The sequence below is a fragment of the Orcinus orca genome, chromosome 3 (assembly GCF_937001465.1).
Source record: "Orcinus orca chromosome 3, mOrcOrc1.1, whole genome shotgun sequence".
NCBI classification, from domain to species: domain Eukaryota; kingdom Metazoa; phylum Chordata; class Mammalia; order Artiodactyla; family Delphinidae; genus Orcinus; species Orcinus orca.
The window spans coordinates 173,123,155-173,145,364 of NC_064561.1; the positions used below are offsets into that span (position 1 = coordinate 173,123,155).

Sequence of the window (22,210 nt, forward strand, 5' to 3'; positions counted from 1 at the left end):
GACTAAAGAATGTTCCAGTGTGAAGGAGGCCAGTGAGACGCATCCACGAACGTACCGCATGCTGCTGGGCCGGAGAAGAGAAAGAGACGTAGCCGGGACAGGGGGAAGTACGGATGGCCCGTGGGCAGGATGGTCGTGTTGTGTCACTGTCGATGTGAGGGCTGGAGAGAGGCGGGGGGGAGAGGACAGCGCAAACCACTGGGCAATCCGGTCGAGGCGATGCGGGAGCTCCCTGTTCTAACACTTTTCTGCAGCCTGAAACTACCTCCAAATTTAAATAATTTACAAGGAAAAAAAAATTTCTCTTCTACTGAATTTCTCTTCAATTCATTCTCTTCTACTGAAAGTCTTTTCTGTTCATCTAGTCCCAACCACCATCTTCTTGAGTTTACAACTCAGTTGCAAACATGTTCTTAGGCTAAAAATTGCGGTTTAAGCCTGGGAAGCTGTCTACTGGCCATCAAATCATTTAAAATTATTAGTATCAATTTAAAATCTAATGAAACCACACCAGAGGTAAACTTAAGTTCCCATGTTAAGATGCCCCATTTTTATAGAATGCAGTGGCAACGGTGAGAGAATTCTGTTCTTTGCTAAAAGTGCCAAGGGGCAGCGGGCAGGCTGACCGGCCACCAGGCCAGAGGATGACACTGGGCAGGTCAGGTTGAGTCCGAGGCAAGTCCTGTAGGTGAAGACTGTAGGCCAGTCCTGCCAATCACCTTGTGTGTGAGCTGTGCAATCCCATAGCAATCTGGAACCTACCAATGCAACTGAAAAGCTGCTCCCAAGAAAATCATTAATAAGATGGGTGAAGGCCTAGTTATACCAGGGATAACAGGGTCATTCATCCACTTTCTATATTACAGGTCAAAATTAGACCATGCATGGAGATGGTACACTAGGTACACTTAATGCTCTTTGGAACTCACACATTCCTCATGAATCAGTATGATTAAAAAAATACAGATCTGTTCAACCTTCACTTTTCCTATTAAAAAAGTTATCACTTGGGGCTTCCCTGGTGGCGCAGTGGTTGAGGGTCCGCCTGCCGATGCAGGGGACGCGGGTTCGTGCCCCGGTCTGGGAGGATCCCGCATGCCGCGGAGCGGCTGGGCCCGTGAGCCACAGCCGCTGGGCCTGCGCATCCGGAGCCTGTGCTCCACAAAGGGAGAGGCCACAGCAGTGACACGCCCGCGTACCGCAAAAAAAAAAAAAAAAAAGTTATCACTTATTTATACAGTTTCTAATAAACTAGATAACCAAATTAGCTTATAAACACCTGATGCAAAATTAAGAAACATAATACAGAGTTGACTATTTTTTAATTGCATGACAACATAAAATAGTGTTAAAGAGGGATCATGTTAAGTAAAGAGGTGTCCAGAGAAACAAACACGTAGATATCAACTTTCACGGGCAGGAAGGAGACTGGACCACACTGTGAAGCAAATATTGTAGCGCAACACACGTTCATTTAATTCACCCGCGGACATGGTGGGGTCAGGAGACCTGGGCCCAAGGACACGAGAATGACAGCTGTTTGGTGAAGCAGGACGTGTCAGACTGAAAATCAAATGGCCGAACAACTTTGACGGGTGTGGATGTGGCTCAAATCAAGGAAGATCTGGATGTAAATATAGTCATACCTTGGTAACAAAGGGGAATGGTTCTAGGACCCCCCACAGATACCCAAATCAGTGGATGCTCAAGTCTCTTTTCTACAACCGCGTAGAACAGGTGACCCCGCACATCCAGAACACAGACCTGCAGCTACAGAGGGCTGACTGTACTTCCTAAACATCTACTCCATGCTCAGCCCTCTGCCAGGTGGTTTGAAACATTTTCTTACTGGAGTCTCACAGTAATCTTTCCCATGAGCACATAGTATTACAGATGCTCACTATAGATGCTGAAAGCAAGCACGCACAGAACTCCTACCCACTCCCCACTCACCTCCAGGAACTTAACCAGTATCATAAAGGCAGACTGGTCGGCAGGGCCAGATGACCACGACGTGGACAAGAGTGACCTGCCCGGACCTACGTGTATTTGTCGTTGTCACTGCATCTAGCACAGTGGTGGCTGAGAACACACAGGCAGCCTGCCTGGGTTCCGTCCCCGCTCCACCTCCTACAAGCTGTTAACCAGGCACAGGTCACCTGACCTCTGCACCGCGCTTTCCTCATTTGTAACAGCGGGTTAGTATGAGTCCCCGCCCCAGAGCTGCAGGCATTAAACAAGTGATTACATAACGTCCTTACAACAAAGCCTGGCACAGAAGGTGGCAGAAAATAAAGCAGGGATATGTTAAATAATTAATTTAAACTAAGAAAGAAAAACACTCCACTTAGATTCCTAGAACAGCAAGTGGCTTTACACACTTGAAAAAACTGTGTATGGTTTTTTTTTTTTTTTTGCGGTACGCGGGCCTCTCACTGTTGTGGCTTCTCCCGTCACGGAGCACAGGCTCAGCGGCCATGGCTCACGGGTCCAGCCGCCCTGCGGCATGTGGGATCTTCCCGGACCGGGGCACGAACCCGTGTCCCCTGCATCGGCAGGCGGGCTCTCAACCACTGCGCCACCAGGGAAGCCCCTATGTATGCTTTGAAATCCAGAACATGAGGTACATCAGGTTTCCCTCTTTTCTAGAAAGTTTCATTCAGGAATAGTAGATTGAGTTTGACTATACTGAATAGCACACAAAATACTATTTCCTAAATACATGTAGTCAAGAAGATTACAATTTCATTTCTTTTAGCGGATGACACTCTAAGCACTCTAAAGAAAATCCACAAACGTCACAGGGCCATGAAGAGTTTGCTCTCTGCTCCGTCCTCTTTTACTCACTAGCCCTCACCCCCACCTCCAGTTCAAAAGTTACAATGGAACTTCAGTTCAACTCGGAACTTGTAAGTTTCTTCTAGACTAGCCAAAAATTTCATTTTTTCAACTTTCAGTGCCATGACACAGAAATAGTGTTGCTTTACAGCTGACGTAGATCTGACCACTCACCTCAGAGTAAGCAAGGGTGATGTGCTCATATATTCCCTGGTGATGATGGATGGCATCCTCCAGGTCCTGCAGCTCGGAGGGAAGGTCCACCTCACCACAGGCTTTGCACCACGAGTCCACGTTGCTCATATACTGGGATGGTATTAAAAAAAAAAAGGATCATGTCTACCAATAGCAAATGATATTGAGAAGTAGCTACTTTTTAACGTGGTTTTGAAATAAGCGTGGTTGAGAGAGTGTCTAAGAACAGAGCACGGTTGGGCCTCCATCTCAAATGGCACTGACATGAGTTCTCAAACCAGATTCCTGGACTCTGCGTCCCCCTCCCCCTCGCCCAGCTTAGGTTCTGGCAGAACTGGGGCTGGACCCAGGAAGCTGCATGTGAAATCACAGCCTCGGGTGGTTCTGCGGTCACCCCTGGGAGCATCTCTGCCCTGCGTTAGCGGTTTGGGGCATCCTGGTTCGTTCTCCCGTTGCGCATTTGAATCTGTGTTTCCAACTGCTCTGCGCTGCTAGCCATGGAAAGCAGAGGTGCCTCGTCCACTTCCTCCCCTCAGCCTCTTGCTACTCCTGGAGCTGTAGTCCAGCCCTCCTGCTCTCCTCTTACATTAAAACGGCAACGGAAGATTCCTGAAATCATCTACCTATCATTAGGAAGAGCAGGGCGTCCATTTGTCTATCTTTCCAAAAGCAAATACACACAGGAATCAAGGGAGACCAAGCGAACGGGGCCGAAACGCCTCAGCTGTGCCCACCGAACGGAAGGGAGGCTGCGGAATCACTGGGCTCTTCCCACTTGGCACGTAAACGAGGAGAGTGTGGGCTGCAGGCTGCCGTCCTGGGTCGCTGCTGCTACCTACCCTGTCTTCTTCTCTGCCACCAGCACATCCCAGGACTCATCAACAGCTGAGAAATCACTGCCAGATTTCCTAGGGGGATCCTATCAGCATCCACCGCGGGGAAGCGTCACAGGCAAGCAGCCGAAGGCCCAATTAAAGACGCTACTTCAATTAAGCCAAGCAGACGTCGACATATTTCCCCGGGTTTCACCTCCTTTACTCTCGTTCCTCGCCGTCTTTCTACTTATCAAGGAATGCGGAGGGTGACTATTTAAAACAGGGTAACTGACCTGCCAGGTAAGAAACATGCTATAATTCTCTTAAAATATATGTGAGAATAATCTCCCAGGTACTTATGACATTTTTAGGAACTTAAAATAGACAAGTCACCTGAATAATAATTGTTTATAAAAATCCCTTTATTATTAATGTATTGGCTCAAAAAAACACCTGTGTGCAAATCCTAGGGCTCGAAACTAATTCCCAGGGCATTAACTGTCCTCTGATAGCATGTGGCTTCTGATGGCTTCAAACATGACTAAACGGATGCAGGCCCAGGGGAAGGTCCTCAGTACCCTCCTCTACAGCTCCTCCTAACATCACCATGGCAATGGAAGTAGTAATAAAATTCTTTATGCCTCTCCCCCTCTGCATGAATACACTTATGACTACTTAGGCATATTTCTACTAAGTATTTCTTGGATGGCGTGTTCTACAATTAGGTCAAGTTGATGATTATAAGCATTCTTGATCTCTATTTCACTCCATCTTCTTCCATTACTGCATGTGACGCCGACTCTAAAATTACTGTAAACCTTTTTCAAATACGAAATTGACTGAGGTTAACCATCAACGTTCATCAGTCGCCAGGTCAAGTCAGCAATTAACTGCTCCTGCACACTGGCCACTACGAGACACCCAAAACAAAGCAGAGGTGAACATATTCCTAAGGAGAGGATAAAACGCTTCTGATGTAACAAGGTGAAAACAAGTTTTGGTTACACGACACTTCACAATAAGCAGAAGTGTCAGACTAATATATTACTGTACCAAGACGACCGCTAAAATACATTCAACCCCAGTTTTTGAAGCTATCGGTAAAGAGAAACATTTGAGCAGTTTTATGTATGCCTGTAGTTACTTAACTTCCTTATAATTTCTTAAAGTATCCGGAGAAGTACTGACTGTATTTACCTGCAGAAACATAGCCCAGTTCTAAAAACATAGGGCAGAATAGCTTGTAACACAGAAATCTTGTGGAACAAGGACTCTGCACATCTAAATTCACTCGATTAAAATACCCCAATGACAGAAATAAACCTGGCCATGGTTTTTACAGGGACTTTTGCACAAGCACAATTTTTGTCTTTTATTCCTGAGATGGCAGCCTTAGACCCTGAAGGGCAAGCTCCAGTCCCTGAATGCTTTCTGAAAGGCTCAACACCCAAAAGAGATCAGAGTCAGAGCAGCAATCCCTATCTGGAGAGCCAAGGAAGACGATGTTAACAGGCATTCCACAAAGAAAAAGCATCCCAGAATCAAGTTTGGTGTCAAAGTTCAACAGGTACCTATAGAATAGAACCTCCTAGAGCCTATTAATATAATGTGCCCTGTGAATATGGGAGGGGGAGGGACACTGGTGTGTTTGCTTAGAAACCTCTCTGACCACTTTACTACACATCCCCTACACACACATGCACACACCTCTCTTACCATCCTGACAAATATGTTGTGGGCTTGGAACACCAGGGGGATGTCCAGCACAGAGCCTGACACTTCCTGAAGGACAACAGAAAGTCGCTGCTATACTCTAGCCAGATCAGAGCACCAGTGGACTCTCTGATGCTTTAAATGTTCAAATGTGGACCAAAATGTGCCAGCCTGGGGGTAGAGGCAGGAGAGTGCAAGGGAATTCAATGCTTCTCTGGATTCAAACCAGGAACCGGCTCCAGAGCTGGGGATTCTGCTGCTCAGCAGAATGGTCACTTCAGTGCTGCTGAGTAGAAGATGACCGGTTTGCAAAAGTGAGGCAGGCAGACAAGGGAAGAGTGATTAATACAAAAGCTTTAAAAGGAGAGCCTGAATAATTAATTAGCAAACTTATTGTCAGAAGCATTTATTGCACTGTTCTCCATCTGCTGAGAGCAGGGGCTTCCAATGTGCTGGGATCACCCAACCCAGTGAATTTCACGCCCGCCAGGAGCTCCTGATGGAGCATCAGCTGAGCACAGGTGGTTACACCGATTCAGGAGACAAAGGGACAGAAACTTCCTAGAAGGTAAATGTTTAAAATACTTATTTAGGGGGGTTTTCTCCTCTTTGGAAAAATTAAGACTGGTTGAATTTTATACATATAATACAGATATGAATTCAAACTTCGGAGTTTCCTTTCTTATTTCTAATTTCCTCATTTTCTGCTTTCATTTCTAGGAGATATTACCCTATTTTTTCTTTTTCTTTCATCATTTCTACTCCCTGAGTATTAATAAACACACTCATTCTCCTGGTTCCTTTAAGGGAGATGGGCTCCCTTCTCGGCCCAGCAAAGTCACAGGAGGGATCATGCATTTTCTACTTGTGAATCCAGGTCTGATGGCTCCAACCGAGTAACTTGGAGAAGACAGGTTCAATCTGAACCAAAATATGCCAGTGATCACTCTAAGTACCTTCCACCTGTTTTCATTAGTATCTTTTTCTTTCATATATACAGATATATATTCTAATCCCTTTCTATTACATGAGAATCTTGTTTTTGTTTTACTACAAGCCAAGAATTAGACTTATGCTTTTAATAAAGTGAAATGACATTAAAATGGGAACAATTACATGTGTATCATTTGCCTTAAAAAACTCAAAAGGGAATACTGATGCAGTATTTGTAATATCTTCCTCTAAATTTCAACCCAGACATACGATAAAATTATCCAGATGATAACTATGATACATTCAAAGTAAATGTTATTTCTAAAATTTTTTACTGAACGTGAAATTTTATAAGAAAATAAATCTAAGTGCTTTGTTTGTGAAACAGTGTGCTGTCATGTCAGGAGCAAAAGACTCTCCTAGACCTTGAAGAAAGTCCCAGCTTGGGTAAATTACTCCCCAAACAGAATATAAGGACATTAACACCATCAGTCCCATGTCCTTCACTGGGCTGATTTAAGGATGAAATGAGATTTTGTATTTAAAGGGTTTTGTAAATTTCAAAGAGCTATACAAGCCCTGGTTACTTTGTTTTTGGCTATGATCTGATTATAGAGGCCCTTACAGTCATGGATAAAACGAAGTGATCAGATTTATGGTTCACTCTGAAGGTAAACCATTAGCAACACTAACAGAATTTCTGCAGTGATGGAAACGCCCATCTGTGCTGCTGAGGCCACCAGCCACCAGCCACAAGCTGCTACTGAGCATCTCAAATGTGGATACTGTGACTAACGAGGTGAAATTTAATTCTTTTTTTAATAAATTTATTTATTTATGTATTTATTTTTGGCTGTGTTGGGTCTTCGTTGTGGTGCGTGGGCTTCTCATTGCAGTGGCTTCTCTTTGTGACGGACCACGGGCTCTAGGCGCATGGGCTTCAGTAGTTGTGGAACGTGGGCTCAGCAGTTGTGGCTCACAGGCTCAGTAGTTGCGGCGCACGGGTTTAGTTGCTCCGCGGCATGTGGGATCTTCCTGGACCAGGGCTTGAACCCGTGTCCCCTGCACTGGCAGGTGGATTCTTAACCACTGCACCACCAAGGAAGTCCCTAATTCCATTTTTAAATTATTTTATTAATATATTTATTTAACATTAAGTAATTTCAATAGCCGCATGTGGTGACTGGCTAACATACTGGACAGTGCAGCTCTAATAATTTTTTTAAATAGTGAAAATTGGAGATTTTTAGGTGCAGTAAAATCAAATCACTTTAATTCTTTGATTTATAAAAAGGTAATTCTAACGAGTTTGCCATAAAGCTTCTTAATATAAAGGGATGTAACACATGACCAAACAAAGTGGAGGCTGGAGCCGTAGACACTGTCTACTGGTGAAATCAGTAACCTGTGGTCGTGTCTCCATTTCTGCAGGCTGACATTCTGATCCTGTGCACACCCTCACTGTGGACGAGGTTGGGAGAGAATGAATGGCCAAGACATCTCTGGAAGCGTAGTCTATGAAACGTCATTCTCATCTAGTTCTAACCCCAAGATTTATGTTTATAAAACCACAAACGAACACGAGTAAGATGTGAAGAGATTATAACTGCTGAAATTGCTGTCCTCTCACGCAAAGCAAATATCTGGAAAGGAAGAAAAAGGAGAAAACATCTCCAAAGGATAAAGAAATTGTAAGGGAATGACTGGATTCTAAAAGGACTGAGCTAATACAAGACTGGGTTTCAGTCTTTATAAGGGCCCTGAACCAAGATGGCGGAGTAGAAGGACGTACTCTCGCTCCCTCTTGTGAGAACACCAGAATCACAACTAGCTGCTGGACAATCATCAACAGGAAGATACTGGAACTCATCAAAAAAGATACCCAACATCCAAAGACAAAGGAGAACCCACAGTGAGATGGTAGGAGGGGCACAACCACAGTACAAATCAAATCCCATAACTGCTGTATGGGTGACTCACAGACTGGAGAACACTTATACCACAGAAGTCCACCCACTTGAGTGAAGGTTCTGAGCCCATGTCAGGCTTCCCAACCTGGGGGTCCGGCAACGGGAGGAGGAATTCCTAGAGAATCAGACTTTGAAGGCTAGTGGGATTTGATTGCAGGACTTCGACAGGACTGGGGGAAACAGAGACTCCACTCTTGGAGAGCACACACAAAGTAGTGTGCGCATCGGGACCCAGGGGAAGAAGCAGTGACCCCAGGGGAGACTGAACCAGACCTACCTGCTAGTGTTGGAGGGTCGGAGGCTGTAGCCAAGGACACTGGCAGGGACAAGGACACTTGCAGAAGTTCTGGGAAGTACTCCTTGGCGTGAGCCCTCCCAGAGTCCGCCATTAGCCCCACCAAAGAGCGCAGGTAGTCTCCAGTGTTGGGTTGCCTCAGGCCAAACAACCAACAGGGAGGGAACCCAGCACCACCCATCAGCAGTCAAGCAGATTAAAGTTTTACTGAGCTCTGCCCACCAGAGCAACAGCCAGCTCTACCCACCACCAGTCCCTCCCATCAGGAAACTTGCACAAGCCTCTTAGATAGCCTCATCCAGCAGAAGGCAGACAGCAGAAGCAAGAACTACAATCCTGCAGCCTGTCGAACGAAAACCACATTCACAGAAAGACAGACAAGATGAAAAGGCAGAGGGCTACGTACCAGATGAAGGAACAAGATAAAACCCCTGAAAACAACTAAATGAAGTGGAGATACACAACCTTCCAGAAGAAGAATTCAGAATAATGATAGTGAAGATGATCTAGGACCTCGGAAAAAGATTGGAGGCAAAGATCGAGAAGATGCAAGAAATGTTTAACAAAGAGCTAGAAGAATTAAAGAACAAACAGGGCTTCCCTGGTGGCGCAGTGGTTGAGGGTCCGCCTGCTGATGCAGGGGACATGGGTTCGTGCCCCGGTCCGGGAAGATCCCACATGCTGCAGAGTAGCTAGGCCCGTGAGCCACGGCCGCTGAGCCTGTGCGTCCAGAGCCTGTGCTCCGCAAAGGGGGAGGCCACAACAGAGAGAGGCCCATGTACTGCAAAAAAAAAAAAAAAAGAAAAAAAAAGAAAGAAAATCCTCCAACAAACAAAAGTCCAGGACCAGATGGCTTCACAGGTGAATTCTATCAAACATTTAGAAAAGAGCTAACACCCATCCTTCTCAAACTCTTCCAAAAAATTGCAGAGGAAGGAACACACCCAAACTCATTCTAAGAGGCCACCATCACCCCGATACCAAAACCAGACAAAGATACTACAAAAAAAGAAAATTACAGACCAATATCACTGATGAATATAGATGCAAAAATCCTCAACAAAATACTAGCAAACCGAATCCAACAATACATTAAAAGGATCATACACCATGATCAAGTGGGATTTATCCCAGGGATGCAAGGATTCTTCAATATACGAAAATCAATGTGATACACCATATTAACATATTGAAGAATAAAGACCATATGATCATCTCAATAGATGCAGAAAAAGCTTTTGACAAAATTCAACATCCATTTAGGATGAAAACTCTCCAGAAAGTGGGCATAGAGGGAACCTACCTCAACATAATAAAGGCCATATACGACAAACCCACAGCAAACATCATTCTCAATGGTGAAAAACTGCAAGCATTTCCTCTAAGATCAGGAACAAGACAAGGATGTCCACTCTCATCACTATTATTCAACATAGTTTTGGCAGTCCTAGCTACGTAATCAGAGAAGAAGAAGAAATAAAAGGAATCCAAATTGGAAAAGAAGAAGTAAAACTGTCACTGTTTGCAGATGACATGATACTATACATAGAGAATCCTGAAGATGCCACCAGAAAACTACTAGAGCTAATCAATGAATTTGGTAACGTTGCAGGATACAAAATTAATGCACAGAAATCTCTTGCATTCCTATACAGTAATGATGAAAAATCTGGAAGAGAAATTAAGGACACTCCCATTTGCCATTGCAACAAAAAGAATAAAATACCTAGGAATAAACCTACCTAGGGAGACAAAAGACCTGTGTGCAGAAAACTGTAAGACACTGATGAAGGAAATTAAAGATGATACCAACAGATGGAGAGATATACCATGTTCTTGGACTGGAAGAATCAATATTGTGAAAATGACTCTACTACCCAAAGCAATCTACAGATTCAATGCAATCTCTATCAAATTACCAATGGTATTTTTTATGGAACTAGAACAAAAAATCCTATAATTTGTATGGAGACAAAAAAGACCCAGCATAGCCAAAGCAGTCTTGAGGGAAACAAAACAGAGCTGGAGGAATCAAACTCCCTGAGTTCAGACTGTACTATAAAGGTATAGTAATCAAGACAATACGGTACTGGCACAAAAACAGAAACACAGATCAATGGAACAAGATAGAAAGCCCAGAGATAAACCCACTCACCTATGGTCAACTAATCTATGACAAAGGAGGCAAAGATATACAAAACCCACTCACCTATGGTCAACTAATCTATGACAAAGGAGACAAAGATATACAATGGAGAAAAGACAGCCTCTTCAATAGGTGGTGCTGGGAAAACTGGACAGCTACATGTAAAAGAATGAAATTAGAACACTCCCTAACACCATACACAAAAATAAACTCAAAATGGATTAGAGACCTAAATGTAAGTCCAGACACTATAAAACTCTTAGAGCAAAACATAGGCAGAACACTCTTTGACATAAATCATAGCAAGATCTTTTTTGATCCACCTCCTAGAGTAATGGAAATAAAACCAAAAATAAACAAATGGGACCCTAATTAAACTTCAAAGCTTTTGCACAGCAAAGGAAACCATAAACAAGACGAAAAGACAACCCTCAGAATGGGAGAAAATATCTGCAAATGAATCAACTGACAAAGGATTAATCTCCAAAATTTACAAACAGCTCATGCAGCTCAATATTAAAAAAAACAACCCAATCCAAAAATGGGCAGAAGACCTAAACAGACAGAAATTTCTCCAAAGAAGACATACAGATGGCCAAGAGGCACATGAAAAGCTGCTCAACATCACTAATCATTAGAGAAATGCAAATCAAAACTACAATGAGGTATCACCTCACACCAGTTAGAATGGGCATCATCAGAAAATCTACAAACAACAAATGCTGGAGAGGGTGTAGAGAAAAGGGAAACTTCCAAAACTGCTGGTGAGAATGTAAATTGATACAGCCACTATGGAGAACTGTATGGAGGTTCCTTAGAAAACTAAAAATAGAATTACCATATGACCCAGCAATCCCACTGCTGGGCATATACCCAGAGAAAACCGTAATTCAAAAAGACACATGCACCCCAATGTTCATTGCAGCACTATTTACAATAGCCAGGTCATGGAAGCAACCTAAATGCCCATTGGATAAAGAAGATGTGGTACATATATACTATGGAATATTACTCAGCCATAAAAAGAGCGAAATTGGGTCATTTGTTGAGATGTGGATGGATCTAGAGACTGTCCTACAGAGTGAAGGACGTCAGAAAAACAAATATCGTATATTAACGCATATATGTGGAATCTAGAAAAATGGTACAGATGAACCGGTTTGCAGGGCAGAAACTGAGACAAAGGTGTAGAGAACAAACGTATGGACACCAAGGGGGGAAAGTGGAGGGGGGTGGGGGTGGGGGGGCATGAATTGGGCGATTGGGATTGACATGTATACGCTGATGTGTATAAAACTGGTGACTAATAAGAACCTGCTGTATAAAAATAAAATAAAATAAAATTCAAAAATTAAAAAAACCCAGAAATGAACACCAACAGAAGAACACCCACAGAGACAGAGGAGCAGGCTGGGCGCGCAGCACACCCCCCTCCAAAGCCGAGCTGTCCTCCTTCCGGGAAGGCTGCTTCCTTCAGTGACACCATTAACCACAGGGTCACAGAGTTGAGCCCTCTGTCACCCTAATCACATTTAAATTCTTAATGAGAACTGGATGAGGGTCAAAGGGGTGGCTGTGATGGAAACCTTATTTATGATGTCCAGGTTCTGGTCCTTTCCCTACCGAGTTTATGAGAACAGCTGAAGCATAACTAGAAGACGGAGCATTTAAAAAGAGGGAACAAAGTTAACCTATTCGGAGATCCCTCTCCCGGGAAGAGGAAAACTACTTAGGAGGTGTGATCTTCTTCAGAGCATCTGCATGTCAGTGGTCATGTTTGGCATCTTCTCTGGCCACTGACACACAGGGACTGCAAGCACTGTTAGAGCTCACGCAGGATCCCACGAAATTCTGTTCCAGAGTGTATTCATCTAGTAGCATTTCCTTCAAATCCATAAATGACAGCCATTATTTTATCCAAATAAAAACACCTCAGGCTCTTTCAACTTCGCTGCATGTCTAAAAATTTTTATAATAAAACACTGGTGGGAAAACACCCCATGGCACCCACATTTCTACATTCTTTTCAGGTAGGTCAGAGCAGCAATTAATCTTCTGGGTTTATTTGCAATTCTGAAAGCTGCCATGGTTAGAGAGATTTTCCCTATGCGTTATTATGCTTCAAACTATCCATTATTCCCCCAAGCAGCCTGTCCCTGTTCAACTTTATTCACATCGTCTTAAAGGACCTTTCTAGGGGCCCACAAGCAACTCACACACCTCCAGGCCCAGGGGGTGGCTGCAGCCCACACTATATGTTACCATTCCAGATGGCACACGAGCGGGGGCCACAAAGCTCTTCTCCCACCCACGATAATGTCCAACGCACAACCCACCACGACCCTGACAATGACAGGGACCAGAGGTGGCCACAGAGAAGTGTAGACAGCGCTGCTTTAGGCTGAACGGGGCTCCTGTTACTTTAATTCAAACTGTTTCTGGGTGGGGGGCTTTGTTTCTCCTTTATCATCAAACCACCGAAATGCATACAGTTAGCAGAAAAACCTGACTACTGAAACGTGCAAGTCCCTACTCACAGCTTTCACATGAGACTCTTAAGATTTTCTCCCCTTTCCATCCCACTCTGTTTCCTCAATTGCTTCACACTTTAAAGGTTTCTAGAGTTGAGATCACTCATAATTAGCACCTGGTGCAACATTCCAGCTGCCTTGCCAAGATGCCAGGCAAGGTGGGGCCTCTACCCTCCCTGTTGCCTTCACTCCTCAACAGAGACTGTTTCTAGATTAAAGGGATACTACTTCCTTCTTAGAAGCGTCAGTGCAGATCCCTATGAATGTAGGTTTCCTCCCGTAACTATCCCTGAGGAAGCTCTAGTAGTTTCGATTGAGGCAACCACTTGTGTCTTCCTAGTGGCCCGAAGTTCCTGAGCTTTCTTCCTCTATGTCTTGAAAAGGTGTTTCACCACCCAGGCTTCCAGCACTAGCATCTGAGTCACAGCAATTCACTTTCCTTTTGCTGTTTTCCAGGCGTGTTCACTGAAGCAGGTTCGCCTGTTTGTGGGCACGTGGGGAGCGTTAAGGGCACACATCACATGTTACCTCTGAAATAAGGTACTGTGACCAGCACATCAGCAGATGAAGCTGATGTGAAGCCGAATCCACACAAATGACTTGGTAACTGTGAGGGACACTGGAAACCACATCCCAAAGCCACTTTCCCACCGCAGCCCTGGCTGGCAGAGCCTTGCCCCTGCCAGGGAGGCTGAGAACCCAGAACTGCCCTTCCCCGCCCCCCTGAAGCCAGGGTGTGGGCAGGCACCCGTCTCCTGGCCAAGGGGACTGTAGTGAAGCAGGCTGGGCTGGAGGGACCTTCTGAAAACACTGTCGCCCCGAGAAAGTGAGAGGACACGACACCGCTATCCTGCACGCGTGGGACACCACAGTAGAGGGGCCGGCGCTGGGAGCTGCGGCACACACCCGGCACCCCAAGGGGATGGCCAGGCCCAGCCAGGAGCCCACCCAGCCCTGATACCACTGTGCGGCTGGAACTCCCTATACTTTGCAATTCCCTGTGTTGTGAGACAAGAACTCAACAACCCCTGATGTCTAAACCTGAGAGTCAGGCTTTCTGTTACTTGCTGCCAAAGCACCCTCAGTGGAATCCTCAAGTGATGATGAGGAGGGACAGGAGGGGATAAAGGACAGCAGTTGCCACTTGCGAGTCCCTAGAGCGTACCAGGCCCTGTGCAGCAGCTAATATGAATGACCGCGTTACACCATGCAACGGCCGCTCAAGTCCGTACTTTTCTCTCCACTTTACAAATGAGGAAAGTAAGGGACAAGGAGGTGGAACAGCGTGCCTGAGGTTGCACAGCGGGCTGGGCGCAGCCGTGGACTTCAGGGCCCCAGCGTCCTCCTGGGCTCTGCCGTGTGAACACAGGGCTCCGGGCCGGGGGCGGGGGGTCCCAGGCACTGACCTTCTCTGCCTTCTGGTGGAAGACGGACGACATGTCCAGCAGAGTGCTGCGCTCGTCCAGGGCGGCCGCAAACGCCTTCCACTCCTGCTCCAGCTGGCTGGCAATCTGCTTGATCTGCTGGGAGGCGTAGTGGCCCGACTCCACCAGGCGGCTGGCCACCGACATGATGCGGTTTATGTTCACGTACACGTTCTGCGAAGGGGGCAGAAAGCGGGGCTGGTCAGGGGAAGGCGCACGGGCTGTCTTTCCAAGAAATGCGGAGAGCGCTCGCTGCAAAGTTACATTTTAACAACAGACTCAGCTGGGGGGTAATAGGACATGTGTTTTGCTATTTGGATTTCCATAAACCATAGGTACTGGTCTCAGTTTCTATTTTTAAAACTGCAAAATTACAGGGCTTCCCTGGTGGCGCAGTGGTTGAGAGTCCGCCTGCCGATGCAGGGGATACGGGTTCGTGCCCCGGTCCGGGAAGATCCCACGTGCCGCGGAGCAGCTGGGCCCGTGAGCCATGGTCGCTGAGCCTGCGCGTCCGGAGCCTGTGCTCCACAACGGGAGAGGCCACGGCAGTGAGAGGCCCGCGTACCGAGAAAAAAAAAAAAAAAACTGCAAAATTACAGATCAACTAGCTGGGAGGGATACTGGTAGGCACAAAGCAGTCACACACACAAGTGGGTGCACACAAACGCACTATGACTCGCTTCTTGGCCTCAAATCCTGAAAAGGGTCCAGGTGGCAAGCAGTTACCCAGAATTGCAGGAACCCACCGCTGCAGTTTGTAACTAGAAGCCAGAAACGACAAACTATGTACTTAGCAACCAGAGGCTATTTTGTGTGAAAACAAGCTCTCCTTTCTACATAAGCCCAAGTCATCTTTCTGGCGCCAACAGAAAATCTGTAAATGGATTCACATTCACCAAGGAGTATGAACTGGGGTGCGAACAGAACAGCGCTGTGTTCAAACTTTAAATCACACTTTTCTACTGTGTTGCAATCTCTGTCTTCAAGTCCACTAGCTTGCCGCAAAATAAGGGTGCAAGGTTTTTAAAAAACAAAAAAGCATTTTTCTTGCAAAAGGAGTTCTCACTGTGGTATTTCCCCTCCCACCTTCAATCTTCTTTAAGCGTCACATTGCAGCAAAGGCAGAGTGAGGAATGCACACCTTCAACAAATCCCAGGCTGCTGCTCTCCATGTATGTATTACTTATTATTTTTCGTGACGCACCACAACACTGCACCTTGCAATGGGTCTCCCCAAACCGTAGACTCACCTCTGGCTCCTACGATTCTTGCCCCTAAATCAAATCTAATTATCCAACCTACCCAAACTCCTCTACAGTCTTCCTCCTTCCTGCCATAGTCCTCCAGGCCAGTCTCCCACTGGCTCACACCTGGACCCCTACATGAGCCTTGTCACTGTCACCTAGTCTCCAGCCCACCAAGTAAGCGTCCTAGAGAATGCACTTGTCGTTCTGTCTCTGTACCTTCATTTACTCATTCCTTTCCTCCACTTCTGACCTAAACCTAAACTAGGTGGAGTCGCCTTTATCTGGGTTTAGAAAGCCAGCCGCCAGCCTCGGAGGTACTTCTCTGGGCTGCAGGCTCCAATCAGCTACCACACATCCGGGTGTCTGCAGCGGCAGGGAGGGGGTACTTTGTGAGGCTGTGACATCCAGTCAAGGCCACAATCCCTGGGGAACTGGCCTCACTGACTCATGCGGCATTAACGCTCTAACTAGCATCCTCTAGGTCAAGAGCAGTGTCTGCCCTTCTCATATGCATTCTCCCTCTCCGGTGACAGGTGGCCACATTCACTAAGTTTTGCTTTCTCTGTATGCTCAAAGAGGAAAATCTACCCAAAAGGTCTGTTGGGAAGAGCATCGGCAGATGCCCTGTGTCAGCATCCGGAGAAGAGCTGTCCATTTGGATGGCTCCATTGTGGGTCCCCCTTGACGCTGTTTCAGGGCCCTGGATTACTTTCATCCCCTCAAACAGACTGTGCTCCGCAAATAGAGTACTGCTCTATGCTTTATGCCTCGTCCATACCTCTGTCACTTACTGCAGGAGGAAGGAACCACGTGGCACACAGCCCCAATAAGTGTGTACACAAGCACGGCAATGTACAAACGTACAACTCCCTACGTTAGAAGTACCTCCACCTAGACTCTCACCATCATAGACTTTAAAAATACCTGTGGGGCTTCCCTGGTGGCACAGTGGTTGAGAGTCTGCCTGCCGATGCAGGGGACACGGGTTCATGCCCCGGTCCAGGAAGATCCCACATGCCGCGGAGCGGCTGGGCCCATGAGCCATGGCCGCTGGGCCTGCGCGTCCGGAGCCTATGCTCCGCAACGGGAGAGGCCACAGCAGTAAGAGGCCCACGTACCGCAAAAAAAAAACAAAAAAAAACCAAAAAAAAAAACCTGTGACAGGAGAATGAGCACGATTGTTGCTGTCCCTTAAAATGCTTTCTTAGAAGATTATCAACTTTGCTTACTGATATCTAGCACTTTGATTTTCTTTGTCAAAAAATGTTGAAAACACTGTAGATAGCACAAGAAAGGGCTGAAGGTTAACAGGCCCCGGTTCTGCATAAATAAATGTCCTAGACAGATACTGAGGACTCAGGGAGGTGTTCGGAACCAGGGGCTGGTAGGCTTTTGGAAAGCGCTCCCAGGAGCTGTCACCACGCAGTGCACAGGGTTACCACATCCTTTTTCAATTAAAATTTTTACTTAGAGAAGTGATAAAAATGTATCATAGAAAAACAGAAAATATACTTAAACCTAAAAAAAGTCACCCATACTTTTAAGAGTTTCTTACTATAATATACTAAAAATACTGACAGTATTTTTAATTAGATGATAACATCACTGATAAAAACTACCACTTATCAAGTACTTACTTTGTGTTCAGCACTCTGCTTAGTGTCTTACACATACAGAGTAAGTAAAATAATGTAACACCGTGTTAGGCAGAGATTATCCCCACTTCAGAGATTAGGAAACCGAGGCTCAAAGAGATTAAACAGACTGCCCAAGGTCATGCGGTAAACAAGAGTCAGAATTTAAAACCTCTACATTCCTAACACACCACACCTGTCTTCCACACATGCTTCCTCTTCTGCTGATTCCTAAATGTGTCACAGTAGTGCTGGGGGAGGGAGAGGACCCTTTCCGGGCATTTCTAGTTTTTACAAAATGTATTTTAACATTTCTAGTTTTTAAAGTATGTGATATGGTCGGCTGAACGTGCCTTTCACCATTACTAGAAGTTTCAGAATATTCTGAAAAATTGATAGGAATTTTTTTAGGAACAAATTCTTCTAAGACGCTTCCCCCAAAGGCCCACATTTGCGTTCTCTTCACCTCTCCCCAGTCTGAATCACTTAACCCCAAAATTCTCTTACCTCAAACTCAAGAACAGTATCAAACTTCTGGGACAGTGTCTATTACAAACATTTTATCGCTGAATCTTATCTTTGAAACTACCTAAAGTGGAGCACTTTGTGGACTGAACTTTAATTAAATGGCATCTTACTGAACTAATTTAAACGAAGACCCCGTCTGCACATCGTTTCAATGCTCTTTAACGCACGTTACAAGGCTAAAAGGGTGAATTCTCGTAATTCTGGCTCAAAGTCCACACCAAAACTCTGTCTCTAAGGTGAAAATTTCTAGAATAACTCTCTAGAGAAGTAACCATATACCCTACAGAACTACAGCTCTACTGCAGTTATATTAACTCCAAAAATGTAATAAGACCGTTATTTAAAATTCACTGTTGGGTTTCTTTTGGGGTGTTTGTTTGCACTGTAGTCTCGCAGCTGTCCAATCACAAGAGGCCCAGGGCATCAAAGGGAGCCAGAGGATTCCAGGCACGGCTGGCGTCCAGACCCGACTCCCTGCGTTCACCTTGGGAGGAGCGCTCCCGTTTGACGAGAGCTGAAGGATGCCCTCCAGGTGAACAGCAGGCTGGCTGATTCCTTCAGCGTGAAGGGCAGGCGGCCAGCAAACTGACACTGGGCTGGTCCCGGAGGCTCACTCGGCCTCTGAAAAGCTCTTCTGGGTCCCCGCGGGCTCCCAGGACGTACAGCGCAGGAGCCAGACTCAAAACCGTGCACGTGGCACTGGCCAAGTAATTGGTTCGAGTTTCACTGGTTTGTCTGTTTGCTTGTTTTCGCTTTTGTTACGTAAACACTGCTCCCACAGAGAACTTCCCGCCCCTGGAGGTCAGCTGCTGCCGCTGAGCTGTCAGAAGCCCCTGCATGGGCTCCCCGCAGTGTGCTGGGAATGATCTGTGTAAATAACCTCCCGTTTTATACTTTCACAGGATACCTCTGTTCCCACAGGATCTTACCATGCAGTTCATGGCAAAGTGGTTGTGCTGTGTCTGAAGCTCCATTGCATGAGGATGGCTGGTCCCAATCTCAGTGTAGCTGTTCAGAAACAGGCCCTTGTTGTGCGTGATCCAGTCAAACATCTACCGGAATGAAGAAAGACAACCTGGAATCACTCCAGAAAAAGAAATGACTGACGCGGCTCCCAGCACGGGACCGAACCAAGAAAGAGTGGCGTCTTTCCTCTGACAACCTCTCAGGCGCCAGGGCCCAGAAGATTCTCCACTTCTAACCAGTCAGCAGCTCTGAACTTGCAGGAGCTACAAGAAAATCTTATCTAGTGTGTTGCTTTGACAGATGAGGGACTAAGGAGCAGATAAGTAAAGAGAGGTATTCAAATCCCCCAGGCTAATTAAAACTCTAATCTTCTGACTCTCAACCCAGTCTCTCTTCTATACTGAACTACATAATTAGGCACACTGCTCTGCAAAAAAAAGACCCGTTAGGTGAAGTTACAAACTTACAGGTTTCTGGATGGGCTTTGCTTTGACCACAGATTACTGACAGCAATTCCAATGACTAAAAGGTTATGCTCTTTAGTGCAAGAATAAAAAATTTTAAAAAATCCCTGTGCAAATGCAAACAATAAAATTTACCGTAAAAATAAAAAGAAATGGGGAAAACTTTAACAATGACGTCTCTCTTAAGATTCTATACAGATGCTACCTGGAAAAGGATGTTAATTTCATTGTTCCCAGGAAAACATTTAAGGAAAAAGAAATGATTATCAATTAGCACTGCTTCTGTGATGTGAATGTGACTTCCAGGGACAGTCACCTGTTTGTCTAGTAATTGAAAGGAAGATTTTCTAGTATCTTTGACAAGGCACTACAGTTGAACCTTGAACAACACGGGTCTGAACTGCACAGGTCTACTCATATGCAGATATTTTTTCAACAAATGAGTACCTATATTTTCATTTTACACATCTTTAAATTAACTAAGTGTGGGGGAGAGTTGTGTTCAACTAGAGATCACAATATATGGAATCAAAAGAACTAGAGTTGGAGGCCTGATTCTATCCAAACTGTTTCAGCTTGCTGTCCTCGGGTGAGTCATTTATCAATTCCTTTGTCTTGGAGGCAGAGAGAGCAGTCTGGATTTTCAACTGCAGGAAGCATCAGCATCCCTACCCCCGTGCTGTTCAAGGGTCAGCTGTACTTTAACCATAAAGAGAGGTTAAAAGCTTACCAAATAATATTACTGGAAAATAGTGGTGGATTGTCACCTTTCAAAAGGTCCTTTTATAGCAAAGATTTTTAATGTTTTCTAACTTTACAAAAAATTTTCCCGTCCATGAAAAAAAATTCAGTGAGCTCAAATTAAGAGGGATCAATTCACTCATGTTCACGGCTTGCAACGTATTCCTCTAAATAAGTGTCCTGCTCACGTTGCTGAGACAGACAAGAGCTCACTTTGGCCAGTTGGTCTGACTCAAGCACAATACGGAAACATGAAACCGTAAGTAATTATTGCCTCTATTTCCCAGAAGCTATTATTTTTAATTCATTACTCGCCTTTTATTGTAAAAACATACTCAACAGTAGATCTGAAGGGTGTTTTCTCACTGGCTTTTATGAGTGGAAGAGCAGTTATTAGAAAAATACTCGAACAACTACTGCTTTCAATAATATATCCTACAAAGTTTTCACTCTTTTAATTGAAAATATTCTCGTCTATCTTACAGGCATTCTAAACCAAACTATTAGTAATTAGCAACTCTAAGTTTCTAGAAGAGCTCTGCGCTGCACAGTGAGTAGCAGTGGAAAGCAGACTGAGGGGAGGTCTCTGAACCGACGCTGCTGGTCTCCCACCGATGCCGTGCGAGTGGCTTACCCTTCCCCAGCCCTTTCATTCTGCCCTTTCTCCTGACCAAACCAGCCTCGGCCGAGACCCAAGGATCCAGGAAGCCTCCCTCCGTGGCGCATTTTAGCGTCCCTCCCCCGTCTTTTACCTTCTCAGCATCCTGTTCAAACAGCCTCAGCTGAAAGCACTGGTCCAGCTTTAGCTTCCTCACATGCCACATCTGATGCAGGTGCTGCCGCGTTGAGTGCAGCCTGTCCAGCATGGCGGACACCTTGGGTAAGAGGCTCTGCAGGTCTGCGTTGCCTGACCCCGAGTTCTTTTTGGGAAAGCTGTCACTGCTCTGGATCCTCTGCAGCAGCTTCTGTCCCTCTAAATCCAAGTCCTCTATGGGGGCCTTAATCACCTTCTTCTTCAGCTGGGAATGTTCCTCGATCATATTCCGAGCCCCCTCCAAATCCTGAGGCAACTCCTTCTTAGCTAGGATGTCCTGAAGCTCCTCCAGCCGAGACAGCATGTGGGTGGCATTGCTAATGTAGTCTTCAAAAGCAACTCGGATTTCAATCCATTCTTCATGGTTGTATTCCAGGCAGCCGTCAAATTCGGGCGTTAGCTGAGAAGGGTCAACTACTTTGGTAAGGCCTTCTAAAGAGACCATATTTGTCTTAAGGGGAAAAAAAATCATGTATGAGAAGATGAACCAATCTTATACGGTCTTATCATAATGCAGTTTGCAACGCTTAATCACAGATCAAACTTAAAGCAAGTAATCCATTTATAGAAAACGTAACATACCTTGTTCTGGCCCCATAAAAACAAATGTAAATGAAAGAGGCATTAGTACAGTCAGTGAACGACAAATCCATTAGAGCAACACATATATGTTAGTTGCAATACCCCAAATTATAGAATCATATGAATTTCAGGACAGCTAAAGATATTAGATTTCCTTCCAAGAATGCGGAAATTAACCCACTATCTTAGGCACATTAGAATATGAATGGCTTCTTTAAAATGTAGAAAATACACAAGGGTTAGCAAGAAAGCTGGCAGAAGCTCTTCTCACAAAGTTGGAGAGAGAGGGAATGCTTCATTCACTGCAATAACCGGCAGCGATTCTGAGCAGTACAAGTGTTGTATTCAATACATCATCGACTACATTCCAATCT

The 22,210-nt window shown here is 45.3% G+C and overlaps 1 protein-coding gene across 11 annotated transcripts in view; it reads right to left on the reverse strand.

Moving 5' to 3' along the window:
• TRIO (trio Rho guanine nucleotide exchange factor) overlaps positions 1-22,210 on the reverse strand; it is a 372,523-nt gene that overhangs the window by 191,868 nt on the left and 158,445 nt on the right. For all 11 annotated transcript variants that reach the window (XM_004274483.3, XM_049708367.1, XM_049708366.1 and 8 more), the window contains exons 5-8: positions 21,193-21,705; positions 19,199-19,321; positions 14,843-15,034; positions 3,013-3,144 (exon numbers count right to left, since the gene is read on the reverse strand). In XM_004274483.3, coding sequence (XP_004274531.2) covers positions 3,013-3,144; positions 14,843-15,034; positions 19,199-19,321; positions 21,193-21,705 — 960 coding nt within the window. The remainder of the gene's footprint in view (positions 1-3,012; positions 3,145-14,842; positions 15,035-19,198; positions 19,322-21,192; positions 21,706-22,210) is intronic.